Raw genomic sequence first — 18,264 nt, forward strand, 5'->3', positions numbered from 1 at the left:
TTTTTATTTATTTTTTAATGTTTTGGCACAAAATTTTGAATCAAAAATCATATATTGACCAACAAAGGAGCCTTTTTTGTTTAAAATTAAAATATGTTATAAGAGGTTAAAATGAAATAGAAAAAATTAGCATTAATGCAACAATTGTAAAAATTTGTTGACAAACATTGCTGTTAGTGATTGTAAAAGAATGTGTGATTGGTTGGTTTGCTCAGAAAAAATAATTCACAGATTTCTTTGAATAGGAGTAGAAAAGCTTTCAGAAAAAGAGTGCGATATAAAATCTATTATCATAAAATTATAACCAACTAATTTTCGGAGAATTTTATAAAGTTAAAAATACAAAAACATTTTGTCAAAATAGAGAAAAAAAATAACCACCAAAGCATCGGAACAAACTTGAGCCATAAATGGATTTAGCCCAAGGACAGAATTTAAAAACAGAAGCTAATATCCTAATCCCTTTTCCCACCAGAATCTTACCTAAATTTTCCTAAATTCCCATAGCGGTCAAAAGTTTGCACATTTGTTTAGCAACCGTGGAAGAATTTTATATGGCATTCTAGTTTAACAGAACTATAATGGAGCAAATTTTGATGCAAGCAAAGTATCGCTAAGTTGATGATATTTCAACTGTTTGGCGATACATTTCCGTTAAAAAAAAGTGGGTATAATGGATGAAATAATTTAAATTAAGAAAATTAGCAAATAATTTAAATTAGTGAAATTTGAAAAATCATCAAAGAAAAATTTCCAGCTTTTCTTTAAAAATCCCTGATTTTTCCAGGTTTTTATCCAAATTTCCCTGATATTTCCAGGTTTTTTCCAGTATAAAAAAATTCCCTGATAATTCCAGGTTTTCAAGGTTTTCCAGGTGGGTGGCCACCCTGTTGTATACACATAATTTCATCATAGTAAAATTATTACTATTTGCTACAAAACTATTTAATATTATAAAAACATTAACATTTTATCAAAGTTTTTATGGTAACAAAAATACGAGGAAAGTAAAATAAAAATTCCAATTTCTACTTACTTTTGTTGGAACTTTAGCTGTAAGTATAAATAACCTACAAGCAGAAAATGCCTGAAAAATAAAACATATTAGTTATGTGAACAATATGAAGATAAAAAAAATAATTAAACATTTGAATTGACTACGACAATGAAAAGATAAAACATTTATGTTTAATTAACATATGGCAATATTTCAAAATTAACATATGGAATTTTTTTATTTTTCAGCGAAACAATTTTATTAATAATATATTCTTTAAAGTAAGCTGCACTGCGTTAAATCTTATCACTCCATCAAAAACAATTAAAGGGGTAATTTATTTTTTTCTTCAGTACATTCTTCTAAAAAAGTGAATTATATAAGTTATTTAAATTATGCTTCCATAAAATTAACAGTTTAATTAAGTATGAAACTAGATTTATTTAAGTGGAGATTATTTTTTTTCTTAAATTTTTATCTTTTTTAAATGAATTGATTTTACAAGCCCAGCCAACTGAGCAGGATAAACATTTGCTTGCTGTGAAACATTAATTGCTAATAATTAACATAACTAATTGTTTTGCTTTAGTTCTTTCAGCAGTACTATTAAAACTAACTTTTTTCGTATAATTAAAAATAGCAAAATGCTACCTAACACCTTTTGTTTTAATTCAATTCATTTCATTTATAACTACTCACTGCAGTTGTAAATCGCGATTTCTTTCCAAATTTATTTGCAGTGGCAATATTTATTAGTTAGCTCGTAAAAAATAAATTAAAACCGCTCAGACATGCGTGATAATATTTAATTCTAATAAAATAGGAAGATATGTAGCTATGAGTATTTTTTTATTTTATTAAATTTTAAGATATTAGAGTTCTATGAATTTAAAAAGATGAGTATTGAAAATATTTCTAACTATTTCTAATTAAAATATTTCTTAAAATGAAATTATTTCTAAACTTTAAACTAGAGTTTTCTTGAAACTAAGATCTAATTTGCTTTTTTTTTTCCTTTATGACAAAAAAAAGTATTGGATGGTTTCGAAAATTACATATAATTTTATATCAAAAGTTGTAATGCTTGAAGGGTAAATAGTTTATTCGAGCAAACTAATGATTTTTAAATGAAAAAATAATCTAAAAGATCACGGGTAATATCAAATATACCAAATATCATCAAAATTTCAATGATCAATAGTTGTTCATCAGTTATAATGGATCAGACTTTTGTTAGACTTGAAGTCAATGAATACAGACAATATTTAAAGTAACAAAACTAAATATACACATAAATAAACAATGTTCAGTTACCAGAACTCGATTCTCTGTTTTCTCTGGTTTTGTTTCCAAGCGAACTGGGCACTTTAAAGATATTTTCACATTTCTTCCTAATATGTGACGAATACTTTCTACATATGAAGAGAAAAAAAATTATTTCACCAAATAATCATCATTCAAAGAAAAACTAATAAAATTTTTTAAAAGAAGTAAAAATTATATAAAATTTCAATAGATCAATTAAGGATAAATATAACTAATAAGTAAAACCCATTACAAAATAACTACTATTATTATTTGTAATTAAGAAGATAATAAATTTAATAAATGAATCAACTTAAATCCCACAACTTTCCCAATGAAATTTTTTCAATATAGTACAATAATCAACATACATAAGATCACTTGATTGTTAACTTAACTTAAAAAGTAATTTTTTATTGAAACTTCAAAAAAGAAGCAATATATGCAACTCAATTTTACAAGAAAATAATATTGTATTCAATTTATAACATGAAAGATTCAGTTCAACATTATTTATGTCAATAATAATGCGCAATCAAAGCTTATAAAAAATGAAACTGAAAAACAATCATGATTTAATCTATTGAATGCATTTCTATGTATTTGGGGTGGATTAAAAATGGATTTTGTTTGAAGTTTTGTAAAATAATATATTTAAGTGTCTTATTTTTTAAATAGATTACCGTGAAGTTCACGAGAAATCACTCCTTTAGCAGACATTTTTAGTAAAACGTACAAATGCTAGGTGAAATTAGACTAGAGTGTAAAGTGCATTATTAGGAAGTTATTTATAAAACTGATAAACAACAAAATGAAGAAAATTTTACTAATTCAATATCAAAACCACAACATAGAGGAGGGAGTGCCCCTCAACAGAATCCATTACATGTCTGCTCTGCTCGCGGTTATAGACATTATTTTCACAAAACTGATTAAATATTAGAATTTATAAGGTATTTTCAAGAGGTATAAGCCTTTTGTTAAAATAGATAAATATGAATATTTTTAAATAAAAAATTCAATAAGCAATTTTAGTTTAGACAATAATTTTCATCATTTAAAACGAAAATAGTTTCTTTTTGGTTTGTCGTATAAAACGCAAGTTAAGATAAACAGAAATAGACAGCTGGAACTACTTAGTAATCAAGTAAACATACAACATTTAACCAAATCAGAAGCAAATATGTCAAGTTATATAATGATGTTTTTAAGAACTAAATTTAGTTGGAATGGAACTAAATTTCTTGTAGTTAAACAATATAGTAATAAATATTAGCCTTTTTTGTAAATTACGTACAGTGCTAAACGTTTTTAAATTATATTTTTCAAAAGTAACCTTAAAAAGTGAAGGCACTCATTATAAATATATGCATTTGTCATAAAAGTTTTTAACTTTATAATATGTTACTTTTAGTAACAGTTAAAAATTACTACCTCTATAGTGTCTCCGTTTTAATTCTAAAAATTTATTTTCTCAGGCGTAAAATCAATTAATATGTATTTTGAACGTTTGGTGTAGTTTGATTTATTACTTTTCCAGTTGCAAATTCTTTATCATCTGTTATTTTTAAACACTTAAAATTTGCTAGTTTATAATCCATTTGGTACTTGCGATTGTAGTTAGCTTAACAGATCACAATACAGAGCTATCCCAATATTATATTTTAACATATAAAATATGTGTATAGAAATGCTAACACTTTTTGTTATTATTCAGATAACTATATTGTTTGAGTTCACCTTAATAAAATTTCTAGATAATAAATTCAGTGCTATATATTTTTGTTAACTTATTTGTATAACAATTTATTTCCTTTGATATTGTGTATAATTATTATTTTTAAATTTAGATTCAAGAAATCAAATTGCTCTGCTTCATAAAAGTTTTGTCCTAAAGGCCAATCCACAAACACAAGAAAATGAGCATGAAGATACGTCAGAATCCGATTCTGATACTAACAGTCAGGAGAATGAAAAGCTAATAAGTTTAAAGTTGCAAATTCTGCATGCAGGATTGAATTTTGTTAAGGATCATGGATGGACAAAAAAATCAGTTGCACTTGGTATTATATTTTTCCTATTTTATTACATTTTAATTTCTTAATTAAAGAAAAGTTTTTTGTATTAGCAGAACAACTTGGAACTTTTTTATATAATGTTAATTAAATGCCTGGTTTAATTATCTCTTCCCCCCCCCCTTGCATATTTATAGATATTCAAGACAAGATTACATCTTATTTTCCAGAAATGTCTATTTTTTGGACATTTTTTTAATAATCAATATAAACAGATTATAGTTTATGTAAGAAATTATATTGTAGTTTAAAACTAATCTTGAATTTGAATTCAATTCATAATTTAGTTAAACCTACAAGCTTATATAATTTAATTACATATATAGAATCAAAAATAAATAGCATCTTGATTTGTTATCATACAAAGTAAAGAAACCTTTTTTAGAATTTCATAAATTGAAGATAAATTCAATATTTCTTGTTGTTCTTCTCTGTTACAGAGCAAGCTTACAGAACAGAATTATTTTTTTTACTATATATCTGATTTATTACTATATAGTTGATTTATAATAATTTTGACTATTCTGTTAATTTATTTCCAATTTCTTACTTTATATAATTATATAAATGGCAAACAATTGATTAATAGATGTTTAGCATTTTGTTATTCTAATCTCTTTTTGAAGCATTTAATTTTCAAAGATTCCGTCATTAATTCATAGTCTTATGATTTTTTTTTATGACAGTTATTACGCCAGATTTCCACACTGTCTTTAAAATTCCTATATTTTTAATAGGGGGTTATTGCAGAACACAATTTTTGAATAACACTTAAAATCTCAAGATTTTAGATACGACTTGCTATCTGATGACTAATACAAAAAAAAAGAGAGATACAGATTACAGGTTTAATACAAAATCCATGTGTAGTAACATTGTATCAAAATATCAAGATTTTAAACACACGTTCAAATTAATAGAATAATTGCCTAAAAGAGAGAAAAAAGACACTTGGATTTATGGCAGAAATAAAAACTTTTTTTCATACGGAAAATTTTAAGCGAGTAACTTTGACATCTCTATTACTAATTCAGGTAATACAATACACTCTCGATTATCCGTGTGGGGATTATCCGGTTTGCGGATTATCCATGCTCATTCTGGAGTCGTACAAAAAATTTAAAGAGAAAAATTTTTATTCGTGAAGTTATAACACTGCCAAATCTTTGGAAAGCAATATTCGTTATTAGATTGCAGTATATGGAATATCAGCAGCACAGTCAAAGGTAAAATCGTCTATGTTATCACGATCCTGGGAAAAGATCATACCGCTTGATGAATAACCTTCTTCAGATATTCAGGAAGAATATAATAATAGTATTCTCGAACAAGCAAAAGAAATCTAAGGTTTTGAAATTCTTGATGAAGAAAAATTAAAATATAGGTTTCAAAGTGATGCATGTGAGCCTGGCTTCCAGTATTTGACAGATGAAGACATCGTTATGTTGTTAAATCAAATAGTGATGATAGTAACAGATGCAGAAGATGTAATAAGTGAGGGAAATACAATTTCTGCTGCTCTACAATCTGTTGAAACTTTATTAGATTATATAGGAGTATTTGATTACAGTAACTTAACTATTGTTCGTAAAATATGTGTCAATATGCGGCGTATTACACATTTTTTTAAAAGAAAAATTCCTAGTTTGATGTTATACGGGATGCAAACGAAAGTAATTTTTATATTTTTTGTACTGATATGGATTTTTTCTTTAATAAAAAGAAGTTTTCGGATTATCCGTGTTTTTCGATTGTCCGTGTGACCTGTCCTGGTGATTAACCCGGATAATCGGGAGTGCACTGTATATCCAAAATCCAGAAATTTCATAAAAGTGGAGCTGTAAAACTCCTGAACTGTCTGAATTTTCACGTTTATACTGTATTAGTATTACCTACTGCTTTATTTTCTGAAGTAATATTGTATCTTTGTATCCGAATTAAAGTAATGAAATGCGTTAATTATATTAAATTTAACTATATTATTCTATTTTAGGAGCTCAGTCTGTAGGTCTGTCACCTTCTTCACACACGTTGATAAGTTATGGGGGAGCTGATCTTGTTCATTATTTTAACTTTCTTTGCAATGAAAATTTAAACACACATCTGAAAAATCATGTTTTAGAACTCAATAAAAAGTAAAAATTTATATATTGTGAAATATTTTGTTTTTAAATGTTTTGTAAAAATTATACATTATTTTACCTACCTTTAAATTTGATACGTTGATGAAGAAACTTGGAATATAATTTCTTCATCTGAAAACTAAAATGACTAAATTCTTAGTGTAAATTGTAGTTGTCCTTACTTATTTTTTAACTTTTTTCTCATAAAAAAGCATTATAAAAATATAGATTATACAAACTAAACAGTGTTACAATTTAAAACACAGAAATTTAATATTTAACAAAGAAATAGAGCTGTTAGTTGTATAACTATGAATGCAACAAAATGATACTTTTATAATTTTTTGTGCTAATACTTAAAATACTAATTAATTTAATTTTTTTAATTTAGGTAACTTAGTTGACAAATACCATCTAACTTTTACAAATTTTGATAGAAATAACTATTAGTTGTATAAATCTACAATATTTGAAAAATTTAGTGCTATAAAAATGATCTTATAACCAGATGTTTATTTTGGTTCATTTACTTACCATAAACCAGAACTAAATTACCTTGTAACTAATTAATGGTTAATAGACTTTTCTAACAAAAAATCAATCAATATAAAATAAGTTATTTTTATATAAATAAATTATTTTTATTAAAATAATCATTTTGAACTTTATAGCAAAACATTAATTTATAACAGGTGATCAAAATGGGTAGTTTATGAGAAGATGAAAAGAAGAATTTTTTAATTAATTAAACTTTTTTTTAAATATTCCTATTCTTTTATAATAACTATAGCCAAAATTCATATATTTTAATAGTCACACAAAATTTACAAGTGATAAAACTGGAAAAGTATTTCTTCATTTTATCATTTATGTTTATCTGCTTTACAAAGGACAAGTTAAAATTCATATGAAGTGCTAAAAGGTAGAAATTTTCTACATATTTTAGTTTAATTTAATGGATTTTTAAAATTCATATGTGACATTTTCAAAAAGAAATATTTGAGACATTGTTAGTTAAGCTTTGTTGAAGGTTAGCTTCCGAATCAGAGATAAGTATTTTTTGATTTCATGAGTCAAATATTAATTTTACTTGTGATTTTTTAGACTGTCTCCATTTTTCATTAAACTATTTCTTTGTTTCTATTTTGGAAATAAAGAATATCTTTAAAATTTTAACAATGAAAGTTTTCTCAAATAATTAAGATTCTGAAATCTTTTATTGAAGCAATATATATATATATATATATATATATATATATATATATATATATATATATATATATATATATCGATTTTTTTTTTTAAAATATTCATTAATAAATTATTATAAAATTTAATATATTTCATCATAAAATTGTTTTAATGCATTTAATTTCTTATAGTTCGGTGTTTCTTGGACATTGAGTTGTGCAGATGTGTAAATGCACCATATATTTTGTTATGAATAAGTTTGTTTCTTAAGCATTTAATCTATAGAAATTATTATTTTTTAAATGTGACTTAAATAGTTAGCTGAAAATAGTTAAGTAACAGAGCTGTGTAATTTTTCCAAAACTTAAATTTTTTTGAATTATGGTGTACTTAAAATAATTTTGGTGCAATATCTTATGCTTATCTTTTGATTAGGGAAAATATTCAAGAATATATTGAAAGTGCTTTAAAAGAGAGATTGAGTATGGTTTACCCATATGTTTCACAATGGAATGAGGTAAAAGGAGCTTTTAAATATAATTCATACAAATTTTTTCATTAACTTTGTTATACTCCACTCTGCTTTCATTATTTGATTTTAATATGCTGGTAACTGATATTTTTATGATGTCTAAAAGCTTGCATCAATAAATATAAAAAATTTATAAGCCCACATAAGTACCTCAAGAATACTTAGCTAATGCAACTTTTCAAAGATCATATGATAGGGAAACATACTAACTTAGCAAAACTATCAACTGTTTTCTATTAATATATTTAAAAATACCATTGCTAGACAACATCACAGGATTATTTCACTATAATTTAGTATAATTATTATATATTTGAATTAATTTTTTTTAAATCTTGTCTAACTCTTCTAATTCCTTAAAAGTTATGCTTATGCAAAGTAAAATATAGTTACTTAAATCAATTATGACAATTATTTAACTTTGTGTTAATTCCATTGAGATAAAATTATTTAAAAGTCTAATTAGATTTCATTTTAAACAGACAAAAATTCTAATATAGTCAGTAGCATATTGTGAGTTAATTAGCAATACTGTAGCATGGTTGTCTGTGAAGTAATGAAGAACTTAGCTCATTTTTTATGTCTGAGACCAAAGACTTTAAATCCAAGCCCGCTCAAGCACTAGATAAATACAGAGTTGTAGTTTCTCTTGATTTAAAATTTGTTTTTTCCAAAATCATTTTGCACTTTACATTATTCTCAACCTCTATCCTTTCATTTGATTAGAAGTTGATCATAAAAACTAGGCTTGTCTTTTGTCCAAATAGATTCTTTTCATAATGTATTTTCAAAAAATTCTGATGTGACAATCTATTCTTTGTCCATGGCTATTCAAGCAATGTTATCTCTATCAAATTTTAGAAGTATTAATGAATACAAATCTATCTATTCTAAACTAATTTAAACATTAATCTATGTTTACACCAATACCATTCCGAAATACAAGCACTTACTACATCATTAATTTTAAATAATATTATTTTAAATGCAATTTAACTATTCTTTAATGATTGTTTTGCCACAGAGAATGATTAGCTGTAGTGAACTAAGAGAAAATTATGTCTCCTTTAAGTTTTTTGGTCATACAAATTTGATTGATTGAAAAAAAAATTTCCAATATTTCTTTTTAGATAACTACATTTTTTTCTTTTTCTTTTAGGCTTTAAGCCTTATGGTTTCCCCTACTCAGGCTCCAACTGATATAAAAAATCTACTAGAACTTGTTGATATAATTTGGAGCTATTCTTCCTCCAAAAGTTTAAACGTAAGTAATGATTTTGATCTCTTCATTTCAAAACTTCAAAATGTTTAATAACTTTTTCTAAATAAGAAACAAAAAAGAAAAGAAACTTGTAAAATTTTAAAAAGTAGTACATAAAGGAAAATTCACAACTTCAGTATGATGTATGGGTGTGTCAGTCCAATTTGACTAATAGTGAGTATTTAATAGTGAATATAGTTGACTTTTTCTATTGGTGAATTGAATTTCTAAAAAGGCACTCTGAAAAATTTTATGCTATAAAGTCTCTGGAAAAGGTACCAAACATATAGTACTGTGATACTTAGATCTCTTAATGATTATTAATTTTAAAAGTCTACATGTATCTACATGTTTTATGATTTATTGTATAGTTAGTTACTTTTAATTGACAATTCATTTAAGTAATTGATTAGATTAACTGTTTGTGACTAGCGTATTTTATCTAAATTTCGTTTATAATATAGTAAACTTTCAGTACATTAAAACTCCATATAATGTGTTACGTTAAAAGTAAAATAACAAAAGCAGTAGAATTTTCTTAGCCGATCAAAATGCTAAATTAGGTTTTTATACATGTCACTAACCATCACATATTTTCACTTACTACATGGTTTCCTTTATCATATTTAAATTGTCTATTTATACTTACGTTTATTTTTGTCCTCCTATTATCTAATTTTATTTTAAGTGATAATATGTCTTCCTATTCTCTTATTTGTATGTTATAGAACTAATTAATCTTTATAATGATGATGAATTATTTGATACATTTTCAGACAACGTGGTATACCAAGCGATTATCTCTCGCTTTGGCGTATAGATTATGTGAGTTCAGTTTGATTCAAGATAAATCACCAGAATTTTCAAATTCTATGGAGTTTTTAAAAAACCGTGTTGAAACAATTGTTTATTCTGAGGAAATTTTGGAACAGGTTTGTTAGATATTTGCCTATTTATTTAGTATTTACATATTTATTCGTTTTTACTATTATCTTAGACTCTGAAAAACATTTATTCATTTTACATAATTTTTTTTTTTTAAAGTCTATTTACATTATTTTGCAGATTGTTTCTTCAGGTCAGCATCTTCCAAAATATGGTCTTGGAGCATTAATCACTGTGAGTATGCTAATCAAATTTTAGTATCCATCTCATTCAGTGCAACACAGTATATTAATGAAGGGAAAATGTTTCAAATTAAGAGCTTTTTGACATATAAAATAATTATATGACTTATAAAATTTCATTTCAAATGATTTCTTCTTTAATTTTTTTAACTCATTTTATTTATTGTTTCTAACTACTGAATTGCAGATAAATTGTTGCCTTTTTTAGTTCTTCAAGATTTTTAATTATTTAAATTTAATCTTAACTAAAACTGGTGATTTAATGTATTTTTAAATTGTGCATTGCAGTATAAATTTTAATGAGAATATTTGATAAATAAATATGCAGTCAACTTGTTTTGAGGGAGTAAACAAGATATTAACCACTAGGATAAAATGTGTTGAAAAAATTTTGTTCTCAAAACAAGTTGATTACATTTGAAATTCTTAAGTTCCAGAAGCTTGTATTAATCAAATTAATTTTGCTTCATCATATGCTTTTCTAGTGTTCATAATGATAAAAGGCATGATGTTCATCAGAAGGACAAAACATCTTAATTATTCATCTTTTCCCTAAGGGAGAGTTTGCTTAAGACATGTTGATAGCATGTGTGCTTTAATAAAGTGCTTGTAGTTAGTGTTAATCAAATTAATTTTGCTCTTTGATTAACTTACTTAGAAAACATAATGTTGGCACAGTATGGTCAATGTCAGCTCTTATATCATTAAATTAATTATTAAATTAATTTAGACCTATCAGTTTGCAAAAGTCTAAATTAAAGTCTTGTCAAAATGATAGTAATGTTGTGAAACTTGTATAAGTTGGCCACCCACATTTTAACAGTTAATCAGTCTATTTAGCAACTGGTGCATTTGTAAAAAAATTATTTAATTGTTTTTACAAAATTAGTTTGTAATTATCAAAATCAAAAATCATCTACATGTGGTTATGGATTCATTGTCGAATCGTTATTCAATTTTCAGCTAATAAATTCAGATTATCATGTTAAATTGCTATGTTCTTATATTTATGTTCATTTGTTGAAAATGCATGAAATTTTTCTACTTATTAATTTTTGTTCCATTTTGGTAGGTGCAAAACATTTTTGGTCTGAATAGATGGTTTCGATAGCAGATACTCAAAATGAGCCTTGTTATTATTATTCTTCCTATCTATCCAGTACCCATTCTTATTTTATAAAGTAAGTTAGTTTTTGTATTTTTCTTTCATATAAAAATTTGGTTCATTGAAATTGATATTAATCTTTTGATAACTTTTATGAAGAGTAATGAGGCGCTTTAAAATATTTTCATTTTATTGTTAGAATTCAGATACTCTTGACTGCCTCTTATTTTTCAATATAAGAAAAGTAAAAATGTATTAAAAATTTTTGCTAATTAATCACATTTTAATTCATTATTGAAGTTATATATTTTTATATTATTATATAATGTTCTTTATTTATGGCGAATTTGTAATTGATATTTAAATTGTTTTTGTATAATAAAGGAAAAGTGTCCTCAATGTACTATCCTGTCAGACTTTTAACACTTACTGTATCAATCTATAATGTTTATCAGTGATTCAAACAAATGGTGATTTCTAATTTTAATATTATTGTGTAATTGTAAAAATTAGTTTTCATTTCCAATTACATAAACATTGTATTCTATATTTTACAATTAAAACCCTATTTAGAAAACATTTCATTTTATTAGCATTTTAATTTTGTTTAAAATTTGTTATTTTTAAACTTCTTAATAAAAGTTTTGGTAAGATATATTGGTGTCATATAGAAATATGCATGTTTCATAAATCTTTACTTCTAATATATATATTTATTTAATGTTTTCAGCCAGGAAGGCTAATTTTCTGAAATATGTCAAAGAAAAAAGCCATTTTCCTGATGAAGAAATAAAGTATCATAAGTTTTATTTTTAATTAACAGATGAATTTCATGTTTTGAAAGTGGACTTCATGTCTTAGTTCTATAGAAGTGCATTATTTCGTATATTTAGAATATGTGTAATATTTTTCATATTCTGAATATGTTAAAATAATTCTCTATATGTATAGTAACAATATATCTAAACAATATTACATCAACATTGTTATTGTTTATATGTAGGTTTATCATATTTTACTTTTTTTTAAAAAATGTTTTTTAAATTTAGGAATTTCTTTACATTTTTCAGAAATAATTTCCTTGTTTTTAGGAAAGAAATCACCTACTGTAGGAACACTGTCATATTAAAAGCTTGAACGCGAAACAAATTTTAAGTTTAGATATTAATTTGTTGGAGAAAAAAAACAATTAACTACTGGTGTCCTTTATATAAGCTGCATGTGACTATTTCGCTAAGCCCTTTAATTTGCACATAAATCAAATTTGTAATTATAGTACATTTCATAAAAGTAAGAAGCAAGAAACCTTGCAATTGTAATTATCTTTAAATTTGTGATTTTGTATCGATAAATTATGTATGTAAAATGGCAGCAGCATTTGCTGTTGCTTTTATTAATTTTTTCTTGTGAATCATTGTTTCCTAATAAATTTTAGAAATTGTTAACATTATCAAAAATGCTAATATATTTTGACCATCCTCTATAAAAATTGAAAAAATTCAAGTTTAAAATTTTTAATGTTTATCTATGCTGATTCAACAAAGAACTAAATAATATTCATGTTTTTTTTTTCAAACATTAAATTGTGTTAACTTCAGCAAAAAGTTCATAATTACGTCACAGCAATTAGTATATTATATGTGACCAAAAAATAAATCATGCTTATGTCATTTTTTTAAATGTGTATAGAACTTATATTTCTTTAAAAGTTTTACTTTTAAAATATATGATTTGAAAATGCAAACACACAATTTTAACCTATCTAATTAATCTATCACAATTTTAAAAAAATTTTTAGAGGATCAATATTATTTTAAATTTATTGTATATTTTTATTTTGAGTAATAGAAAAAAAAAATCTCTCTTTATTCCCTAATTAAGAGATACATTCTAATAGCTAGTATTTAAAAATATTCATTTGTGTTCCTAAAATTTAGAATTAAAGGGTATTGTTAATATGAAAACAAGTTTTATTTGAATATACTACATGCTCTCTTGTATTAAAATAAACAAAATGTAATAAAAGATACATTGAAAAACTAAGTAGTTTTTTATTTTCATAACAAAAGAACAGAAATATATTTTTCTGGGCAGGGACAGTATGTAAGTTTAGAAGGAAAATATTAATTATACATATTTTAACATGTCATATTGTGAAAAAAAAAACTTAAAAGCTTAGGCATTTAAATAAAACAATATAGAAAAACCAAACTCTACAGTGAAAAAAAGTTCCGTTTTTATAATATTTGTATTATGTGTTGTTTGGCAATACCCATAAATCTATTTAAATCTTTTCCTTCAAAAAGAAAAAACAGATTTTTTGGATTTTGCAAACTGGTGTGCATATCAGTATTTTTATTCCAAATCAACAGTCAAAAAAGACATTGAAAACATATTAAGTGGATGAACATCTTAACCTTAAAAGCCTCACCTCTACTTTCATGTCGTTTGAGAGCATTCACTATGTTCATGTTTCTTTCCTTTTTGTGTGCTCAGTGTGAGTAAAAGCATTATGGATGATATTCTCAAGGAAAACTTTACGAACTTTTAGTTTCTTGACAAATGAAAACAGATTTGCTTGACTCCACCTCGTCTAACCATTTGAGCTTTTATCATGAAATAAAAGCATTAAAAATGCTGTGATGGATTAATAAACTAGAATCTAAACACACAACTTCTAGAGATGCTATTATAAGTTAGGTTTATAATTATACTTTTAATCGTTTTATTTATTTAAAAAAAACATGTAGAACTACTTCAAAGCAGTTATAAATTCATTGCTTTTGAAGTCCAAACACTTTGGTTAAAAGCATAAATTAATAGGATTGATAATCTTCTAAAAGATTTAAGGTGGAAAAAAAATGTTTTTTTTTTTAAAGCTGATATATATTACATGTGATGCATAATTTATGGAACTACTTGAGTTATAAAGATTTTAACAAATCATGTAATGTCACTCATTATTGGAAGCTTGATATAAGCTTAAATTTAATTTCAATATCGTCGAAATTCCTTCCAAACCTTTCACATTAGCTCATCTTGATGCTCTGGAATTGTGTCTCATTCATATGAATACTGAAGTTAATGGCACAAATACCTCCATAGCACTTGGAAATGCATCCTGTCTTGATTTGCCTCACCAGCAATTGCAGTTTTTATAGTTTTAATTTTTACCATTATTTTATTTTTTGGTGGCAACTTTGCTTTTTTTTTTTTAATTTGGTGAGTCTTGAGGATAAGCACCTATTTTTGAGCACTCGATATTTGTCTACTTTTTACACCTTTTAAATTTTTCGAGTCAAGTAAAGTTTTTACATTATGAATCAAACATAATTGCAATACATCTAACATTTGCCTGTCAAAATATTTTAAGTTAGCTCAGTGACCTTAATCCCTTGCCAATTTTTTTGAAGAAAAAAAATGCAAAAAATAAACACATTTTATTATTTCATTAATAAATACAAGGAACTAAAACAAAACATAATACACAAGTTCCAAGTTGAAATTTTAATTTTTTTATGTGTAAAAAATATTTGATTTACCATCAGTTTACTTGTATGTTCACATCTTCATAATCTGAAAAATCATCTACATTTTTGCTCACAAACGCCTTTTTTTTTCTATGTAAATTCATCAACCATCGTATATACAATTGTACAAAACACGCCTGCCAGTCCCACAAATAGCAAAACTCCCAAACAAAAATTGACAAACTTCCAATCACAGCAGATTATTATTATTTTCTGTTTTGCTTCCGGCCAAATAAAAACATGATAAAACAAAACGTATTGACGATATCTGCTACGCCCGAGTTTACTCGGGATAATAAATATTTGCAATATATACGACTCGGGATAACCGGGGAAGCGGTTAAGTGCGTAAATATAGTGAATTCGCGATAACTCGAATCTGATAGGACTGACGAAAAACTTCGACATATCGGAAGTTCGACTTACCGTTAGTTTCGGTTTTGGACTTTCAAAATATTGTCGGTTTATTTAATTAATGCTTTTTAATTACAAATGTTCTAAATGCTTACAATATTTAAGATCATTTTTCTGACAAGCCATTTACGATAAGACTGTTTGAAGCACTTTATGATACCCTGGTCCATCGGCTGCAACTTTGCTGTTGTGTTTGGTGGGAGAAACTGCAAGTGTACGGCTTTCAAATTAGGTAGATCACTATGCGCTGTGCATTTATCCATTAAGAGAATCACTTTTCTTTTTTTTGGCGAAGAATTTCCGATCCAATTTTCTTACAGTCTTCAAATAAAACTGATGTCATCCAAAACTTTTTGTTAGATTTGCAATCCAAAGGATACGTTTTTACATTCTTGAAACATCGGGGATTTCGGTATTTACCGATGACAAGTAAGGGCAATTTCTCTGTCCTAGACGCATTTCGTTCAACTAGGACAGTCAAACGTTCCTTGCACATTTTGCCCCCCTGAGCAGTTTTCATCCTTAAACATCATAGTCTTATTTGGAAGACATTTAAAATATAAACCCATTTCATCAATATTGAAAACATCATTTTCACTGTATCCTTGAAGTAAATTTGGTAACGTTTCATTTAACCTCTGTTCACATACTTCAAGAGGGACAGCTTTAGCTTCTCCATGAAGAGTGCGAAAGACATTGTGTGTGTTTTGCAAAGAAAGGGGCAAGATATCAGCTCCAAGGTTTTTTTTCTTGCTCTAAAAGATCCAAAAAAATTGAGTTAAAGGGAGTAAAATTCGAGTAATCGAAAATAATTAACATGAAATTGAAGATAAAAGGGTCGGGACCTCACAAAAAAATCGAGTTATAGTAATATTCGAGTTATAGCGAATTGACTGTATTAATCATTTACTATCTTCAGAAAAAATATTTTTTTGTTTTATTTATATGAACACCTTAAAAAAGATGTAAATTTAATGCAAAAAAAAAGCTCCGAACAAAAATTTCAGCTTTGATATAATATCTTTTATGGGTAAAAGTGTTTACATAAAACGTTAAATTTTTTATACTTTACTTAAAAACCTTTAAAACTTTAAAATTGCATACTCTTATAAAAATATTCTTGTTATTTAAAAAATTTGCAACACATTGAGAATCTCTTTAATTAACCATAGCAGATATAGATTTGATATACGTCTAAAAAGATTTTGTAAATATACCGGGCACGTGACTGTTAGAAAAATTATATGAAAAATTTTAATAGCATCATGGTTAGAAAATTTTGCTTCCAAATGACGCAATTTTTTTTCAATGTGTAAATTTTTTTTTAATGTTAAATATTTTATGTTAAAGAATTATATTCTAATATTATGGGTGGCACTTTCGCATTTTGAAAGAAAAAAAATAGCATGTTTCTGGCTTTTACCTGTTTTGTGAAATCAGATTTAAAAAGACACAAAATCTGAGGCAATAACTGCCAAAAAAGAAGTCAATGTCAAAACCATGTGAAATTACGACGAAACCACGCTAATCAGACACATTCAAAACTGATTATCCAAAAGTAAGATTCGAAATTTGCATGCATGTTGTAATAATTTTTAAAATCTTATTAAGAATACCAGGAATTTTAAAACCACATTGAAATCAGTAATCAGTCTATCAAAAAAATCTGAAATCATCGCATCAAATAGGAATTATTCGATTTCCGTATTATGTCATAATAAATATTGTATGTAAAAAAATCAGGATTTCAAAACCTTGTGCAAATCAATTTCCATAACTGCCAAGAGAACGATCGAAAATGCGCTATGGAATCATGGTAGCAAAAAGCAATTACTCAAAACTTTAATTTGAATTTCGCAAGTCATAATATTGTATGAAAAAATATCAGGTGTTAAAAAACCGTGTAGAAATTAGTAGCAATAACTGCAAAATACCACACGCATTTATAAGGAAATTAATGCAAATCGAGAGCATTGATAAAAGTGATTTGTCAAATGAGAAATTCGAAATTTCCATTATCAACTTTATAATTCTTTTGATACAAATTGGAATATGCAACAAAATCCACACTCATTGAAGGTGTCATGTTGTGGGAAGATTTAAAATTAGCCTTATCACGACACTATTTGAATAAAAGTTTTTTTTTTTTTTAAATCAGAAAAAGACCACATTTGGTGCGAACAATTTTTTAAACTTTTTAGGAATTACCTTTTATAGTATCAGTTTTTATAAGTCTGTTTTTGCCTCGTTTTTCTTCAAAATTTTGTGTTTTTGATATTTAGCCGAAGTTGCATTTTGCTCAAACAAATCCAAGTAAAAATATTGCTAAAGTGTATTTACGAGAACTCTGGCACAAAAGGGGCTTGCTTGTTGATTCGGGTGAATAAATTTTTCATTTCAAAATATGTGAAAATTTTGAAATTAAAATTTTAGATTTATGAAATTCCATGCAACATTTGTTGGAATACAAATTTTTTATTTGCGGAAGCCAACAAAAAAAGTGGGCTTTGATGTGGTTAATAGCTTTAACGACATCAATCAATATGCTATGTATTAAGTTCCGATAACATTTTTCAGCTTTCCAGAATTTCTCTGTGAATAAGA

At 25.8% G+C, this 18,264-nt stretch overlaps 2 protein-coding genes across 4 annotated transcripts in view; one reads left to right on the forward strand and one right to left on the reverse strand.

Annotated features, from left to right (window-relative positions):
- LRR (capping protein regulator and myosin 1 linker 1 leucine rich repeat protein) overlaps positions 1 to 3,212 on the reverse strand; it is a 58,483-nt gene extending 55,271 nt beyond the window's left edge. For 2 of the 3 annotated variants that reach the window (XM_087159513.1, XM_087159515.1), the window contains exons 1-3: positions 2,986 to 3,211; positions 2,312 to 2,409; positions 1,037 to 1,087 (exon numbers count right to left, since the gene is read on the reverse strand). In XM_087159513.1, coding sequence (XP_087015639.1) covers positions 1,037 to 1,087; positions 2,312 to 2,409; positions 2,986 to 3,022 — 186 coding nt within the window. In that variant the 5' untranslated portion in view covers positions 3,023 to 3,211. Of the gene's footprint in view, positions 1 to 1,036; positions 1,088 to 2,311; positions 2,410 to 2,985 lie in introns of all 3 variants that reach the window. The other variant, XM_087159514.1, reaches the window with a different exon arrangement.
- A 221-nt stretch (positions 3,213 to 3,433) lies between these two features.
- Coq9 (ubiquinone biosynthesis protein COQ9, mitochondrial) lies at positions 3,434 to 13,759 on the forward strand. The gene is made up of 9 exons (XM_016055245.4): positions 3,434 to 3,564; positions 4,153 to 4,365; positions 6,371 to 6,512; positions 8,127 to 8,208; positions 9,383 to 9,487; positions 10,261 to 10,416; positions 10,550 to 10,603; positions 11,684 to 11,792; positions 12,447 to 13,759. The coding sequence occupies exons 1-8, from the start codon at positions 3,486 to 3,488 to the stop codon at positions 11,720 to 11,722; spliced, it is 870 nt and encodes a 289-aa protein (XP_015910731.3). The 5' UTR covers positions 3,434 to 3,485; the 3' UTR covers positions 11,723 to 11,792; positions 12,447 to 13,759.
- The last annotated feature ends 4,505 nt before the right edge of the window (positions 13,760 to 18,264 follow it).

This window comes from Parasteatoda tepidariorum, chromosome 3, assembly GCF_982258835.1.
Source record: "Parasteatoda tepidariorum strain Cologne lab strain chromosome 3, Ptep-v5.0, whole genome shotgun sequence".
NCBI lineage: Eukaryota > Metazoa > Arthropoda > Arachnida > Araneae > Theridiidae > Parasteatoda > Parasteatoda tepidariorum.